Source organism: Miniopterus natalensis, chromosome 5, assembly GCF_054644295.1.
Source record: "Miniopterus natalensis isolate mMinNat1 chromosome 5, mMinNat1.hap1, whole genome shotgun sequence".
Lineage (NCBI taxonomy): Eukaryota > Metazoa > Chordata > Mammalia > Chiroptera > Miniopteridae > Miniopterus > Miniopterus natalensis.
In genome coordinates, this window is record NC_142085.1 from 71,513,828 (window position 1) to 71,528,610 (window position 14,783).

A 14,783-nucleotide genomic window follows, 5' to 3' on the forward strand; every position below is an offset into this window, starting at 1 on the left:
TTTTTTGTTTTTATTAACTGAATCATGAAAATATACAACTTTATGTTTTGTTTAAGATGCCTGATGGTATTTACCACTAACGAAAATTTTTTTTATCACATTCCAATGAACTAAAAATGTCGCTTAACTCACATTTACACAAACTCTCTTCATCCCATTCTGAAATTTTATTTTTATTGCAGCAACCTGGTCATGTGTAAAAGCCAGTCAATTCTGCCTTTCAAAAAAATAAATGCTGAATAAGTTACCCTCTTCATTAAGTGGACAATGACTTTATTTTCTTTATACAGGTCTTGTCTTTTATTATAACATTCTTTTTTCTACATAATGAAACAAAAATTACACCAACTATAAAAGCTATTCTGCACTTTCCTTGCTAAACTACAGACTAATTTTGTGGAACAAGAAGTCTTCAAAAGTCATTTCTTTTTTCATTATAAATTTGTCTAAAAAGACTGGTATTTCAAAACACTTTTTTTGTGTAGAAAATTTTACCATTTTTAACAAAAGCGGTGAAGACCCCGAAGGACTCAGCGGCGACCTTTTCAAGGAGCAGTGTTCTCAGTACCAATGCAGGCGCTGCCATGGGAACCGGGTGTGCTCAGTGGGCCTGACTCCAGACGCTGTGTCCAAGGTTTGCTGTCCTAGATCGAGGTCCATCTGTACCCATAGCTACATTTTTTTTAATCGATCCCATGCCCACTAAAAAAACAAGCTGCATTATATTGAAATGACACCAGTTATTCTTTTACCATCAACCACTGTGCAAAAACAAAACATTTTCATAATATTTAATAACCAATACACTGGCCAAACACTTCACGCCACACTGTCACTCAATTTAAGTAAAAAAGCTGGTTAACCTCAGTCTGCGTCATTCCAGCATGTTTGGAGCACACTAACATGAACAATGCGTGCATTAGATGAGGAAATGCCTTCAGTTTGAGACTCAGTTTGCCTCAGATCCCGAAATGTTGATAGTTATTAAAACAATTCTAATTTTATTTTCTATAGTGTAAGCTTTGCCACCTTTCAAAGTGATTCTACAACTAACTTAAAGGAAAACTTCAAGAATTTTAAAAATGTGGCTACTGCACTGTTTTTCATTTTATTTTTTTCTAATCAGGATTATTCTTTGTGTCCCAAATATTTTGTGCAAATTTCCCCTGCAAATTTAATGATTCTTAAAAGAATGCAAGCCACTGAAGTTCCTGGTTTTAGTTATTGATGGGTGTCCCAGTTAAAATCACTTATAAAATACTATACTTTAAATAATGGTGCTAAAATCATGCCAAAAAATTGATTTTGCTGTTACTGGGAACTTACTGTGAAATAAGTAGGAGTAAATGCATTTGCCTTGATGATAGTAACAGTTATCAAGTACAACTGTGGCAAAAAAATTGAAGTGATTTTGAAAGTCACTGGGACTTTTAAAGCCCCACTGGTACATTACATGAAATAGCGAGCTTCTCTGCACGTACAAAGAAAATGCCTGACGGGCCCGCACTGACTTCAGAACAGGTAGAGTATGAATTCTCCCTGCCCCCCCATCCCGTTCACTAAAGCAAGCTGATTCTCGTAAACACAAAGTCTCAAAGTTTCTAATCACCCACTCACAAAAAAGTTTTCTACAGTCTCTTTTGTAGAAAAATTGAGTTTTTTTACTGACATTCAAAGCAGTTTCTACCTATTGGTGGCAAAACGTTTTAAGAGTGCCAATAAAAACTGAGGAACATACTCCAGAAATATGGAGAACGGCCCTCATGTGCGATTTTAATCCCCTCTGCTAGGATTTCGGGTAGCAGTCAAAAAAATGGGAGTTAAGTGTCAAGTGTCAGTCCCATGGAAGCAGATTCCTCATGAAATAGAACTATCCAGACACTTTTCAAATCATCTTTATTTTGATTGCAAATGTACTCTTTAGTTACTTAATATTTTATTGTTCCCATTTGAAACTCACAGCTTGCATGTCTTCGCTATCAAACTGCTATGTAAGAACATTATAAAATACAAACTATAAATGAAGATAATCCTCTGTATAGTATTAAGATTAGTGCATTGGAACAACAGTGACTTAAAAGGCAAGTGAGTTAGTTGGCAAACACCAATTCCTTTTCCAATGAAGGATGGTACAAAATGGTACCCAAGGTAAGGACTACATTTTAAGTCTGGGTGCTGAAAAACATCAACTGTGGAAACAGTTACCTCCCCAACAATTTTGACCTAAGGATACAAATGTGACCATTATTCTATAGGATGTAAGGAAAGATCATTAATTTCCATTATAACAGCTGTGGAAACGCACAGCAGAATAACAGGTTGGGATCTTTAGAATTCTAACACAATAGGTATTGATTTGTCATACTCTCTTTCAAATCACATTAAACATTTATAGTGACTACACATTCCCCAGGAAATGTCAGCAATCTATCCTTAGTATATCACTAGGCAATCTACAGCAAGTGCTTAATATATTATACACATCAGGTATATAGAATATAGTAGGAAATTATTCACTGACTTCATTCAGTCATTCAGACTAATCAAGGGTCTTAAGAGAAGACTAACAATAAAAGTTGAACAGAAAATTTGTGCTGGTATAAACCAGAAGAAAAAAAAAGCCAACACAAACAGGTTACTTTTTTAAGTTACTAAGAATATTTCCTTTGCTGGCCAGAATCAAAATTAAAGTTAAGATTTTTAATTGAAGAAACACAAATCTGAGTGCTTGTTACACTGGGTGCTTGTGACAGAGAGACAGAAGCCCACAGAACACACACACACCTTTAATTTATAATCAAAAACTAAGCCAACAGGATAAATAAATTATACATGAAAGACATAAACAATGTAGGCAAAAAACTAAGAGTTATTAGAACAAAAATCATGGAAGTTATGCCAGCACTAATATTTAGAAAAATGTTCAGTATTAGAAAATACCAGATTTAATCCCAAGGAAACATCCCCACAAATAAAAACAAAAGTATGGGAACCACCCTTTATGCAATACCTTTAAAACAACAATAAAAAAACCATGATTACAGGAGCCTTCCTACATAATTTAGACAAAGTAGTGCAACAGTGTGCTCCTTTATAATTTTAGCCTTTCACTCCCAATATGACCCCAATAATTACAGCTCCGATGACAAGGAGAGAAATGATGATGCACAGGGTTTTTCTGGATTTGCGCTGCAGATGCAAAAACAAAAACATGTTTACAAATGCAGTGAAGCATCACCATAGCAACTGAAAATCATTTGGTTCATTTCTAGAGTAAGATCAATAGTAATTTATTGCCCCCAAATTCTTGGCTGTATTTTTTTGCTTCTTAAAAATCTCTTTAAAACACATGAAACTATTTTTTCAAAAATATTCTTCTTGAGTTAATGGGGTAATTCAAGGGGTAGTTATTAAATTTTGTTGGTAATTTTTCTGGGGTAGAAGACAGAAAAAGAAAAGTTACTGATTTAAGCATTAGACTGAGGTTACCTATGTATGAAAACAAGAGTAGCTTAAAAGCTTATACATTTTAAAACTTTCACCAAAAAGTTGTTCTGCAAATTGCCAGTTATAAAAATAGTCATGGGGATACGAAGTACAGCACAGGGAATATGGTCAGTTATATTGCAATAAATACGTGTGGTGTCAGATGGGTACTAGACTTATCACTTCGTAAATTATATAATAAGTGTCAAATCGCTACTGAAACTAATATATTCTATTGTCAACTGTAATTGAAAAAGACACTTTTTTAAAAGCTGTTCGTCAAAATGAGTTCTTTGAAAATATCAGCAAGTGCGTGTGGCAATTTTCCCCAATGTTAATTTATTAGTTTCCAAAATATTCATGAAAACTGCATTCAAAATCTCAACATACAAATAAAAAGCAAAGAGGCAAAAAAAGTAAGATACAGTCATTTAAAATATAAAGGTTAAGAATTTTGTTCCTTTCTTCATTCCTGGCCCAGTTGTAGGTTTCTAGATTTCTTTAATGGCTTGTGTATCTCACAGCAACATGCAGGAATCCTTTTTCTTGTAGAGTAGAAAAATTTGTAAATTTACTTTGTATCAACCAGAAGCACCATTAAATTTACAAAAAGATATGTTTCTGACTCTGAAGTTACGCTAAAAACCATGAATACTTTCAGTGTTCCACATATTCATCTAATTTTTCAACTGAATACTCTATATATGAAACACAATTCCTCTAAAGTTCCAATATCAGGCTTACGTATCTGCCCAGACCCCGCTTGGTCGCCACAGACACATGTAATGCACCTTTAGAACATTCTCGGGTATTCCACTATAGTATAGCTGTTGCCCGGGGAAGCCGCCCTAGGGTTGGGTGGTGAGGTCCTTGGGGTGCTGTAGGGATGAGAGCATTTATCGACTTCCTTAACAGTCCACCTATCCTATCTAGAAGCACCCTGTTTTGCAAAGACAGGAGCCTATTATCAGGCTTCCCGTAGGACTATTGGAAGCGGCCCTTTTCCTAGGACCTGCGTTGCATGCTTTACTCATCACTGCAGGGCCTTGGGTTAAGCACAAGGGCAGCTCCGGTTTTGGAGGTGCAGCCTGGGAAGATGTTTCTTTTCCCCAGGGTGGCTGCAGGCTTTCCCTTTCACAAGGAAGAGGAAAAGTAAAACTTTTATATACCCACATCCCCAAAGTCCAAAAGCAAAATGAAATAATATGTAAACCCAGTCACTGACGAATCCTGCTCAACACTATGCTGGAGCAGTTATAACTGTTGGCATTTACAGATTACCATGTGGTGTGTGTTCAACTATCTATTAGTAATACAGCCTATGACATAATGACTTTCATCTGCAGAGGTGCATGTCTGAATCACGTCCGTAAAGATGGTAAACACGATTACTCCATCAGTGAATACAATACGCTGTAACTCATCGTTCTCTATACAGCTCTGTTCTCTCCAGATCACTGAACATGCAGTCATCTGCCCAGTAAAAAAATGGCATTGACATAAAAGGGAACTTTTATGGTTAGTGAAAAAAGTGGAAAGCAACTTAAACTAAGATGATGCAAATCTTAGATATTTTATAAGAAGGTAACAAGGTCTGAGAAAATAATTATGGACAACAACAACAACAAAAATGAAGTTTGGAAAGGGAAGTCCAATCTTAGGGTGGGATTTAGTGGTTTCCAAAAAGCGTGGCCTTATCCTTGTTGATCATCAAAACTCTACATATACGTTATACTTGACACATACAGATGGATTCCTTATATTAACCTGATTTACTTAAGAAGTCAATTTATTCCTAGTGAAGGGCATGCTGAACAACTAAGTGAAGGACGCTCCAAGCTAAATAATTTCCCTAGGAACTGAGCAGATCTCTGTAGACAGAAGTCCTTGCCTCTTTAGTCCACAGTGTCATTGACAAAAAAGGGAAGAGAAGGTAGAAGGAAACAGTAAGAAACAAAGGTTGTCAGAAAAGCCTGGAGGTCCCCAAGCTCCCCTCAGGACTCTAAACATTCAAGTCCCTGTCCCTGTGGCCATGAATCTGGTTCAACCTGGAAAACAATCAAGCTAAACCCCGTCTTACACGGACGGGCACATTTCTGACCTGTCTGTCATGGGATTTCAAACCTCAACATCCCCAGCCACTTTACGCCTGATTACACACGCACAGTCCGAGTTATAAACAATTGATTACAGCTAATATATTACCTGATAATCTGATGCCCTCGACAGTTGCTGGTTTGCTTGCTGAACGTGCACCTCTGCATTCTCAACGTTGGCTTCTATGCTGTCTTTAAAAGAAAACACACAACTGTTCAACACCTGTTGATGCGACAGTGGAAGAGCTGCACAAACCACGAGACTTCACTCAAGGTAAGGTTAAACATGTTCATTGTTCAAAGGCTGATATTACCATCTGAACTTATATTTGGGTGCCTATAGAGAACTGAGAGCTGTCGTCCGCTCTGTGGCCATCACCAACCCACTTCTGTGCGGGAACCTAGCCCTCCCTGAGGGCCCACACAGCCCTCTCAGACGGTGACAATTCTCACCCTCTTATGGCCTGGAGCAGGTGCGGCTTTGCAGCATGAGACCACTCACTGACTCAGTTTTGAGACAGTCTCACTTGGAACCATTTGCACTGTCGTTCTGACAGCCTGAGCTCTTAGTTTTAAAGCTTGTGCTATCAAACTCACCTACCCCTTCTTGTGGCAGACATCTGTATGGCTCATGGTCTTTTCTTCTCATTCCTCACATATATTTTAGTCCCTGACCCGCTGATGTTTTCTTCAGTCTTTTCCTATTAACCCTATCGCCCACATCAATATCCAATTAATGACCGTATGATATACATTTTCAAAACATATGTATTTTCATATTTCAAATGATCAAAATGATCAGGACCCTGATCAGTACTGCCAATTACACCTTAAATGAACCACTATTACATTTAAAACTTAAAGGGAACCTTAGTGACTGATTTATTTTTAAGAATTAAAAAAAAGAATTCTGAGCATCTAAGTAATGCTACTAAATTAATCTACCTAAAAGCAATCAGAATGAATGCTGGGACAAATAGCTACCTATTCCCTCTAATCTAAAGGGCAATATAGCATGCACAATTATAAATAGCACAAATTTCCCCCAAAGTCCTTACTGTGATGAGAACTCAATTGGTATAAGACTATAACCAGAGGTCCTGGAAATGAGCTAGAATGATGTCGTGTGGTGCCTCCCATGGTCTCAGCAGTAGGCCCTGATTAAATTTGAGTATCCTGAAATAAATAAGTCTGGTCATTTCAACTGCTAGGAGCCAAAAATGAGATCTCTTTCAGATAATACCAAGGGTGATGCTTTGTCTGCTGTAGACTATGCTTTTGATTCCAGAGGAATGAAAAGACAGAGAGAGAGCAGTTATTCTTGCTTGAGAAGTAACCACAGGTAAACTACAGGTAGTTTGCTCACACATCACGAAATCTAATTAGCAGGGCTTACCTATCACATCTCCTTGCTCATGAATCATCATCCCTAAATCTTTAAATATTTCATTAATATCCATAATGTCAGCCTAAGAGAAAGACACATATTATTATAATCAGAAATTCAGTCCCCAATCCACAGAAGGGAAAAATTAAAAAACCCCAAACCACCCAACAGAGAATACATAAATTTTGGAAACATCAGAAAACTATTTACCTATAAGCAATCCCAAGTAAGTAGCACTTGAATAACAGTAACCAGTTCTCTAAAATAAGTTTGTGACATTAAAGATATCAGGCAATAATAATAAATAAAAAATAAATAAATGAATAAAAAAGCTTGGCCAGCGTGGCTCAGCAACTGAGCATCCACCTAGGGTCCAGGAGATCGTGGTTCAATTCCTGGTTGGGGCATGTGCCTGGGTTGCGGGCTGAATCCACAGTGGGGGGCGTGCAGGAGGCAGCCGATCAATGATGACTTTCTCATCATTGATGTCTCTCTCTCTCTTTCTCTCCCTCTTCCTCTCTCTGAAATCAATAAAGACATATTAAAAAATAAATATATATATCAGGCAAGGCAGGATGGAAATGAAGGATCTGTATTAGGAAAGGACTGTGGTTACTGAGTTTATATTATATAATCTGATTTGTTTTGTTATCACGAGCATTAGTCTTTATGCCCTCACAAGGGTATAAAGTATTCTTGTTATGATATATTTCTAGTAAAAATACAGACATCAATTTGACAACTTAAAAGAATAAAACATTAGGTGTATGCAAATTCACGAAATAGTGATAGATAAAAAAGTTATAAACTTACTTTTCTTCAATATATAATAACTATTATTTGGCCTGATGAAAGAGTCAAGTTTAAATACTTTACTCAGGAGGGATGGGGCAATTTACACATTTATCCCATGTCCTAGTCTCCCACCCATAATATGGCGCTGATAGCGTCACAGTTAACCACTTCACAGAGATTTATGAAAATGAGTGAGTCAGTGAACGTACAGAGCTTATCGTATAGTCCTTGGCACATGGAGCCCTCAATAAACTGCAGCTACTGCTGGCTATTAGTAGTCCTCCTTCTAGGGAACAGGTAGGTGCCGTTAGAACTAAGGCTTTAGATCTTTTTGGTGTCATAAGCATACTAAAGAGAAATAAAATACTTTTAAAGCCCTTGTAAAAGTTAGTATACATGCAGGTGAGATCATGTGCCACAGAAGCCATCAGACTCTCTGAACAGCCATTTATCTCTATACTTTTCTCAATGCTAAGGTGACCCAAGATGACTTAAAAGAATTCTAAAAAAAAAAAAAAGAAAATGAAAAAGAGTGGAAGAGAGTATGTTCTCTCATCCCAGCACAAATTCTAATGAGATTATTTTTTTTTAAAAAAGAATTATTCTAATTTATATGAGAGATGCCACCAAATTAATATATTTATATAGTTTCCTTTCTTGAACCCTCTCCCAGCATTAGCTAAGCATCTTGAGGACAAACTCACTAGGAAGAAAACAGCACACCAACACTATAATGTAAAGCTTACTTCAAGTTGCCTAATAGAAGACTCCCTCTCATGGATGAGGCGCAGGTCGTCCTCTGTAATTTCGTCATCCTGCACCTGCACTTGAGATTGAGTCTGGCTAAAAAGAAAAAAGTACGGAAAAAAAGAAAGACTGTATTAAAACAATGGGACTTCCTTCCTATTTAAAGAAATACTAAATAAAATATTTTTTTCAAAGTCAGAGAATTGCTCAAATTCCAAGACTATAACAGAAATATTAATCAAATTTTTAGACTTATTCCATTTCGCTGTACTATTTTTTTTTTTTTTTAAGTGATGATTTAATTATTGGAAGCTGTACTTGGCAGCTGGATATTTCTTGTTGGTTGACTTAAACCCCACACAAGAGAATAATCTATATCAAATAATAGTTAAGCAATAATATTTATTTGGACAAATAATTATAAAGTACTATTTCTACACTAGAATATTTTTATATATTTATATATTTACAATAAATACTAATGTAAATTTTTTTCAAATTTATTATTTTTTTCTATTTATAAGTAATTTAGGATAGTCATGATATAATATACTGAAAACTTTAATTATCTTTTAGGGACCATAAAATATAAAATGTATTTGAGTAAGTATCTTTTGATTTGTATAATGTTTTATATCTCTTACCTTTCCCACGATACAAGATTCCTTTCTTTTGTGCTCTCCTCAGGAAAACCACCCTGAATAATTTAGTAATACAGTGGGTTGAGAAGGGGCAAAGAAAAAACACACAACACTCACATTTCCCCTTATAATAATCTAGACTGTTTTAAGTGTGCATGCGAATATATGTGTAAAGAAGAAAAATTTTGTTCTAATATTTTAGGTCAACTACTTCAAGTAATAATAAAATTATATCCTAAGATGACAAGGATGACAGTCAAAAAATATTTCCAAGAGCCATATAATAAGTGTTATTTAATTAAAATACAACATAGCCTTGGAAACTCTACATTAAGGAACAGGAAAACAACTTGTGATAGTTTCTAAGGGAATTTTAAATTACACTAAGTCAGAATTCTACTCTAAATTATCTTTGCATATATTTTCTTCAGGTGAACATTCTTCAGTATTTGTACAATATACTCCCTCTGTTCATTCCTATCTTCATACAACCCAGGAGTAAAGTGCTCTCTACACTAGCACAAACCCTAAGTAACAGCTTCAAGTTCAAGTAAACATGGGAATATTATTTAGGATTTGACCCCTAATCTTTTCTGAAAATATTTCTATATTTTTAATATAATCTATAATCATTTGTTCCATGACACGAACAAAATAACCACAGTGATACCTAACTACATATCCACCATCCTTCTTATAAACTGAGCAGAAACACTTGAAAATTACTCAAATACTGATTTCCAAGCTTTATGACTTAAAAAACATGCCAATGTTGTCCTGTAAGGGATCCCTGGAGTATTATGCTCATTTTCACAGTGCCTTTTTAAATACTTACAGATACTCTGGAACTGGCTCTCACTCGGGCAACAAAGTCTTTCTCTTTCTCAGCAGCTTGCCTCTGGACCTTCTGAAAGTTTGTCAGTGATGTTGTGAACTCGGCCACCAGGCGATCCTTCTGTATTTTCCTCTGACGCTAGAGGAAAGGGGGATAAAAACCTACTAGAATCAAGCTGTGAAGTTCTGCAGGACTTGCAAACGTCTCACCACTAGCTGGCTCTTTATTTGATTCTGAAATTCTCGTTGACTCTCCAATTACAGGGCCTTACTGATTGATTGTCAATAACATTTTGACAATATATTCAAACACTGTATAAATTTCTCTTGAGGCAAAAAGTCCATACTGCTGAATATCATACCTCAAATTTTCATCCTAAAATCTGGGCCATGATTTTGAGGTTATTTCAAAGTAGTTCTCCTCCTTTCTTTTTAGGAAAAGAAAACCTTATACTCTTACCTAAGAAATAGCATCCACTAAGTAAGCAAGGAAATAAATATGTGCCCCTAGGAAACCTCACATCTTGAATGTGTGCGTGTTATGTGAGGTGGGTCCTGGAAGGCCAGGAAACAATTACTCAGGAGGCATTTTCTGAGCACTTACTTAATTATGGGTCAGGGCAACTGCATGGAAATAATTTTTGCTTCATTGAACCACAGGATACTACCTGGGCAATTAAATATAGTTTTGTGTTCTGTGAACTAATCTCAAATAGAATTCCCTCCCCTAATTTCCTTTCTAGCATAACAGTTCAAAGATCCCATAAGACATTTGATTCCATTCACAATTCAATATATCAACAGTGTTTTAAAGCTTGGTACCTGTTCACTGGGGGTGGTGGGCAGAGATCCAAACTCTTTAATGTACTTATCTGTTTCTTTGGCAAGTTGGTTAGTATACTGCTGCTTCTGCTGTCTGGAGAGAGGAACACACGCTATAGAGAAAGAACTGATATATTTCCTTCAGCTACAAGTCTGCCACTTGAATCAGCCCCGATGAAGTCTGATAAGAAAATCACTTTTTTATAGACTGGCTTCAAATTTCTCTATGAAAATAAAATTATCAGGTTCTATTCTTTGATAAACGTTGAGCCAATATTACATGGAAAGTCCTTTACTCACACGGGACGAGCAACCAAGCTTTGAGAAATAAGTATCAGTGACCAGTTAGAAAGCAAGACGACTCAAGCCAGCTTGAGACTGCGGGATGTCTGATGTCTGAGCCCCGGCGGGGGTGGGAGCCTTTTATCTGCATCCCGCAGTTAGGAGGTCGCCCATAAGTAAAGAGGATTTTCTCCCTTAAACTCTGCCCAGTTCTCAGGTCTTAACATATATCTGGCCTCTCATACTTCTCTGCCTGGGCATTTATACCCTGTAGATACTTAAAAAGAGAAAAGGGGCCCAGCCAGGCGTGGCTCAGCGGTTGAGCACGACCTAGGATCCAGGCGATCGGGGTTCGATTCCCAGTCAGGGCACATGCCCGGGTTGTGGACTCGATCAATGACTCTCTCATCATTGATGTTTCTCTCTCTCTCTCCCTCTCCTTTCCTCTCTCTGAAATCAATAAAGATATATTTAAAAAAAAAAAAAAAAAAGAAAAAGAAAAGGGGAAGAGGTGATAAGTGGTAGTACAAATTTACTATTATTTAAGTTCGCTGCAGAAAAAGAAACAGCATTTTTCCATAGAGTGAACAGGACACAGTAACAAAAGTAAATTATATCTGTATCTACATTTATCTTGCCAGCTAGCTTATAAAGTAAAAAGTAAGATTTCTAACTAAAGAATGTGACACTAAGATAAGCTTGTATTCATGTGATGCTTTATAAATTACAACCGCGGTGCCTCTCATACATACTAGCTCTCATTTTAAACACGGATTAGTCACACTTAGGATCCTTTAAAATAATGAGATGCTAACAGAAGAGTATGTTTAAACACAGATATCTGCATTTGATGGGTAAGGAAGAATTATAAACTATTTGTATCTATTTCTTGAGTACTCTATTTTTATGCCTTTTTAAATCTTTACAACAATATAATTAAAATTCTAAAAAGCACATTTTAATGATATCTACATATTCAGAATCTCCACTACTAACCTTAACAAAATATTGTAACTATTAAGAATTATGTGTTTCTATTTCATTTTACTTTATTTTAATAAATGATTGTTTCTATTTAGATTTGGGTCACCCTGATATCTATACACAACAGAAAAGTACAATATCAATTCGAGATAACTGTAAATTCTTCAAATTGTACTTCATAGGAAATCTGAATTATTACTACCTATCTTTTAATTTCTTCCTCATTTTTTCCTTCAAAACTAATGTTGTTTGATGTATTACTCATTACATATATGTTACTTGAAATTTGTAGCTGTGACTGAGCTAAGATTTAAAACTCAAGTTCAGAATGATGTTCGGTAAATCACCAAACCCCCAATAGACATGTTCTCCTTATAAGCAAAATGAAAATGGTTCTTTTGATTTACCTCACTCCAATTTTATAAGGTTCAGATGAGAAAATGTGTAAAAACAGTGTAAAATCTATAACACCACAAAGTATAACTGCTGTTCTTCTAACAGCATATTAATTTACTAAAACATGTCATATAAATTTAGTATCATGTATTTTAAAAATAGACACTAATGCTTTCTGAAATCAAGTATGTAGGTATAGGCTTTGGGGGAATAGTTCATATTGGATATGTATTAGATCTAAACTGAATAAAAATCTGGCCACTGTAGCACTGTAGGGACTGTTAGGTATGGGAAATAAATCACACACACAAACAAACAAAGAGTGCCATTTCTCAAAAGCCATCAAAAACAACCTATTAAAAAAAGTATAAGAAAAGTAACCAAAGAAGTTCTGCTTTGATAGAGCAAGCCATATCTTAAAAACAAACAAACAAATAAACAAACAAACAAACAAACATCTGCCTACTCTGGACAGGGAAAGACTTACATTAAAGCTTGGTACAAAAAATGGAGCAGAAATACCTTATTAATTTTCCAGTTTTCTTCAGTAAACATAACACTACATACTATCAAAGGAATATAACAATAGTTATTTTTCCCATTCTTCCTTTTTCTTTGTGTTTAATTAAGTACTTACAGCTGTTGCCTCAATTCAGGTGTATCTTGAGGTGTGCCAAGCTGATTCAGAGTCCTCTGTATTTCCACAGCTGTTATGATGGAAAATAAATGTATAACTGTTACAGATGTTAGGGCAACAGGAAATAAGTTAGAAATTAATATAAGCAACTGGGAAGTTAGAAAAACAAAGATAAATATAGAAAACAGTTAAAAAGAGATATAAATGGTTTATTTGAATCTAATTAGTGATAACGAATTAATTTTCAAGAGGAAGCTGTATGGGGGCATTAACATAGGAAATTGTACTTATGATCCAAAAGTACTGTATTCTTCCCTCTCCTGTCAGAATATTTAGTGCAATGGCAAGTGGACTTTCACTTAAAACTTCTGAGAAAAGTATTTGTAATAATTACACAATTCATTGGAATATAAAGTAAATGAATTATGGTTAATAAATGAGGGAGGAATAACAGAATTAGAAAAAATCAACTTTCAATTATCTCTGTAATAAGTAATTCAAAAGCAAGCATCATCAAAGGATACTAAAACCACAGGATATTCACAGGGCCTCAAATTACCACCACATAGACGACATTAATTATAAAAGAGCTAACCTCATCATAGGTAGATTTGTAGCTTAAGGTAAATAACTAAATTTAGCACCACCAATGGTACAGACTGACACTAAGAGCTTCCTGACAATGCAATAATTAAGTCACAAGTCACATAGGACCTATGTATTTCTCTTGCCAAAATATTTAACCTGCAACTAATCATGAAAAAAGAATCAGACCAATCTAGACTGTGGGATAATCTACAAAACAACTGGCTCGGAGTTTTAAAATGTCAGTGTCACAAAAGGAAAAAAACTGAAAGCAGTGGAGCTTTCTAAATTAAAGAATGGAAAAGCCCAAAATAATAAAGCACACTAAAGGTAATATAATTTCTTACTAGATTCTAAATCAGAAAAAAAAAAAATGCTCTAAAAAATTGTTGGGATGCCCTAGCCCGTAATGCTCAGTGGTTATCAAGCATCAGCCTGCAGACTGAAGGGTCTCGGGTTTGATTCCAGTCAAGGGCACCACATATCTCGGTTGCAGGCTTGCTCCCTGGCCCCGGTAAAGGTGAGTGCAGGAGGCAACCAACTGATGTGTCTCTCTCACATCAATGTTTCTCTCTCTCTCTCCCTTCCACTCTCTCTGAAAAGGAATGGAAAAAAAATTATCTGGTGAGGATTAAAAAAAAAATTGTGGGAACAATTGAAGAATTTGAATCTGAAATTTGGAGTGAGGGATAGTAAACAAAAGATGAATAATGTCAACAATTGGTGACTAGGTGAAGGGTACATAAAAAGTTCACTGTACTTACTATACTTTTACTTTTCTGTAGGTTTAAAATACCTAAAATTAAAAATCAGGGGTTTAAAATTCATGCTAAGTTCACAAACCAGAAGTCTACGACCAATGCAATTAAAAAGAAAAGGCTCTTCACAATAGGGGAGGGTTCCTTAGTTTCACACATGTGTGTACACAAATAAAATGTCAAGTAGAAATAAGTTACATCTCAAGGTAAAGAGTTTTCACATTTCCAAGAACTAGAGAAAAATAATGCAACCCACCCGTTCTTTTCGTTTAAAATAAATGGTTTACTTATATAGCTTAAATGCTTTCAAACAGTCATTATTTATTTATGGGA

General features: G+C 35.6%; 1 protein-coding gene across 1 annotated transcript in view; it reads right to left on the reverse strand.

The window, feature by feature from the left end:
• Positions 1-272: 272 nt before the first annotated feature.
• Positions 273-14,783, reverse strand: part of STX7 (syntaxin 7) — a 29,679-nt gene continuing 15,168 nt past the window's right edge. The window contains exons 2-9 of the mRNA XM_016204967.2: positions 13,108-13,177; positions 10,809-10,902; positions 9,988-10,125; positions 9,156-9,208; positions 8,511-8,607; positions 6,979-7,051; positions 5,692-5,774; positions 273-3,189 (exon numbers count right to left, since the gene is read on the reverse strand). Coding sequence (XP_016060453.1) covers positions 3,100-3,189; positions 5,692-5,774; positions 6,979-7,051; positions 8,511-8,607; positions 9,156-9,208; positions 9,988-10,125; positions 10,809-10,902; positions 13,108-13,177 — 698 coding nt within the window. The 3' untranslated portion in view covers positions 273-3,099. The remainder of the gene's footprint in view (positions 3,190-5,691; positions 5,775-6,978; positions 7,052-8,510; positions 8,608-9,155; positions 9,209-9,987; positions 10,126-10,808; positions 10,903-13,107; positions 13,178-14,783) is intronic.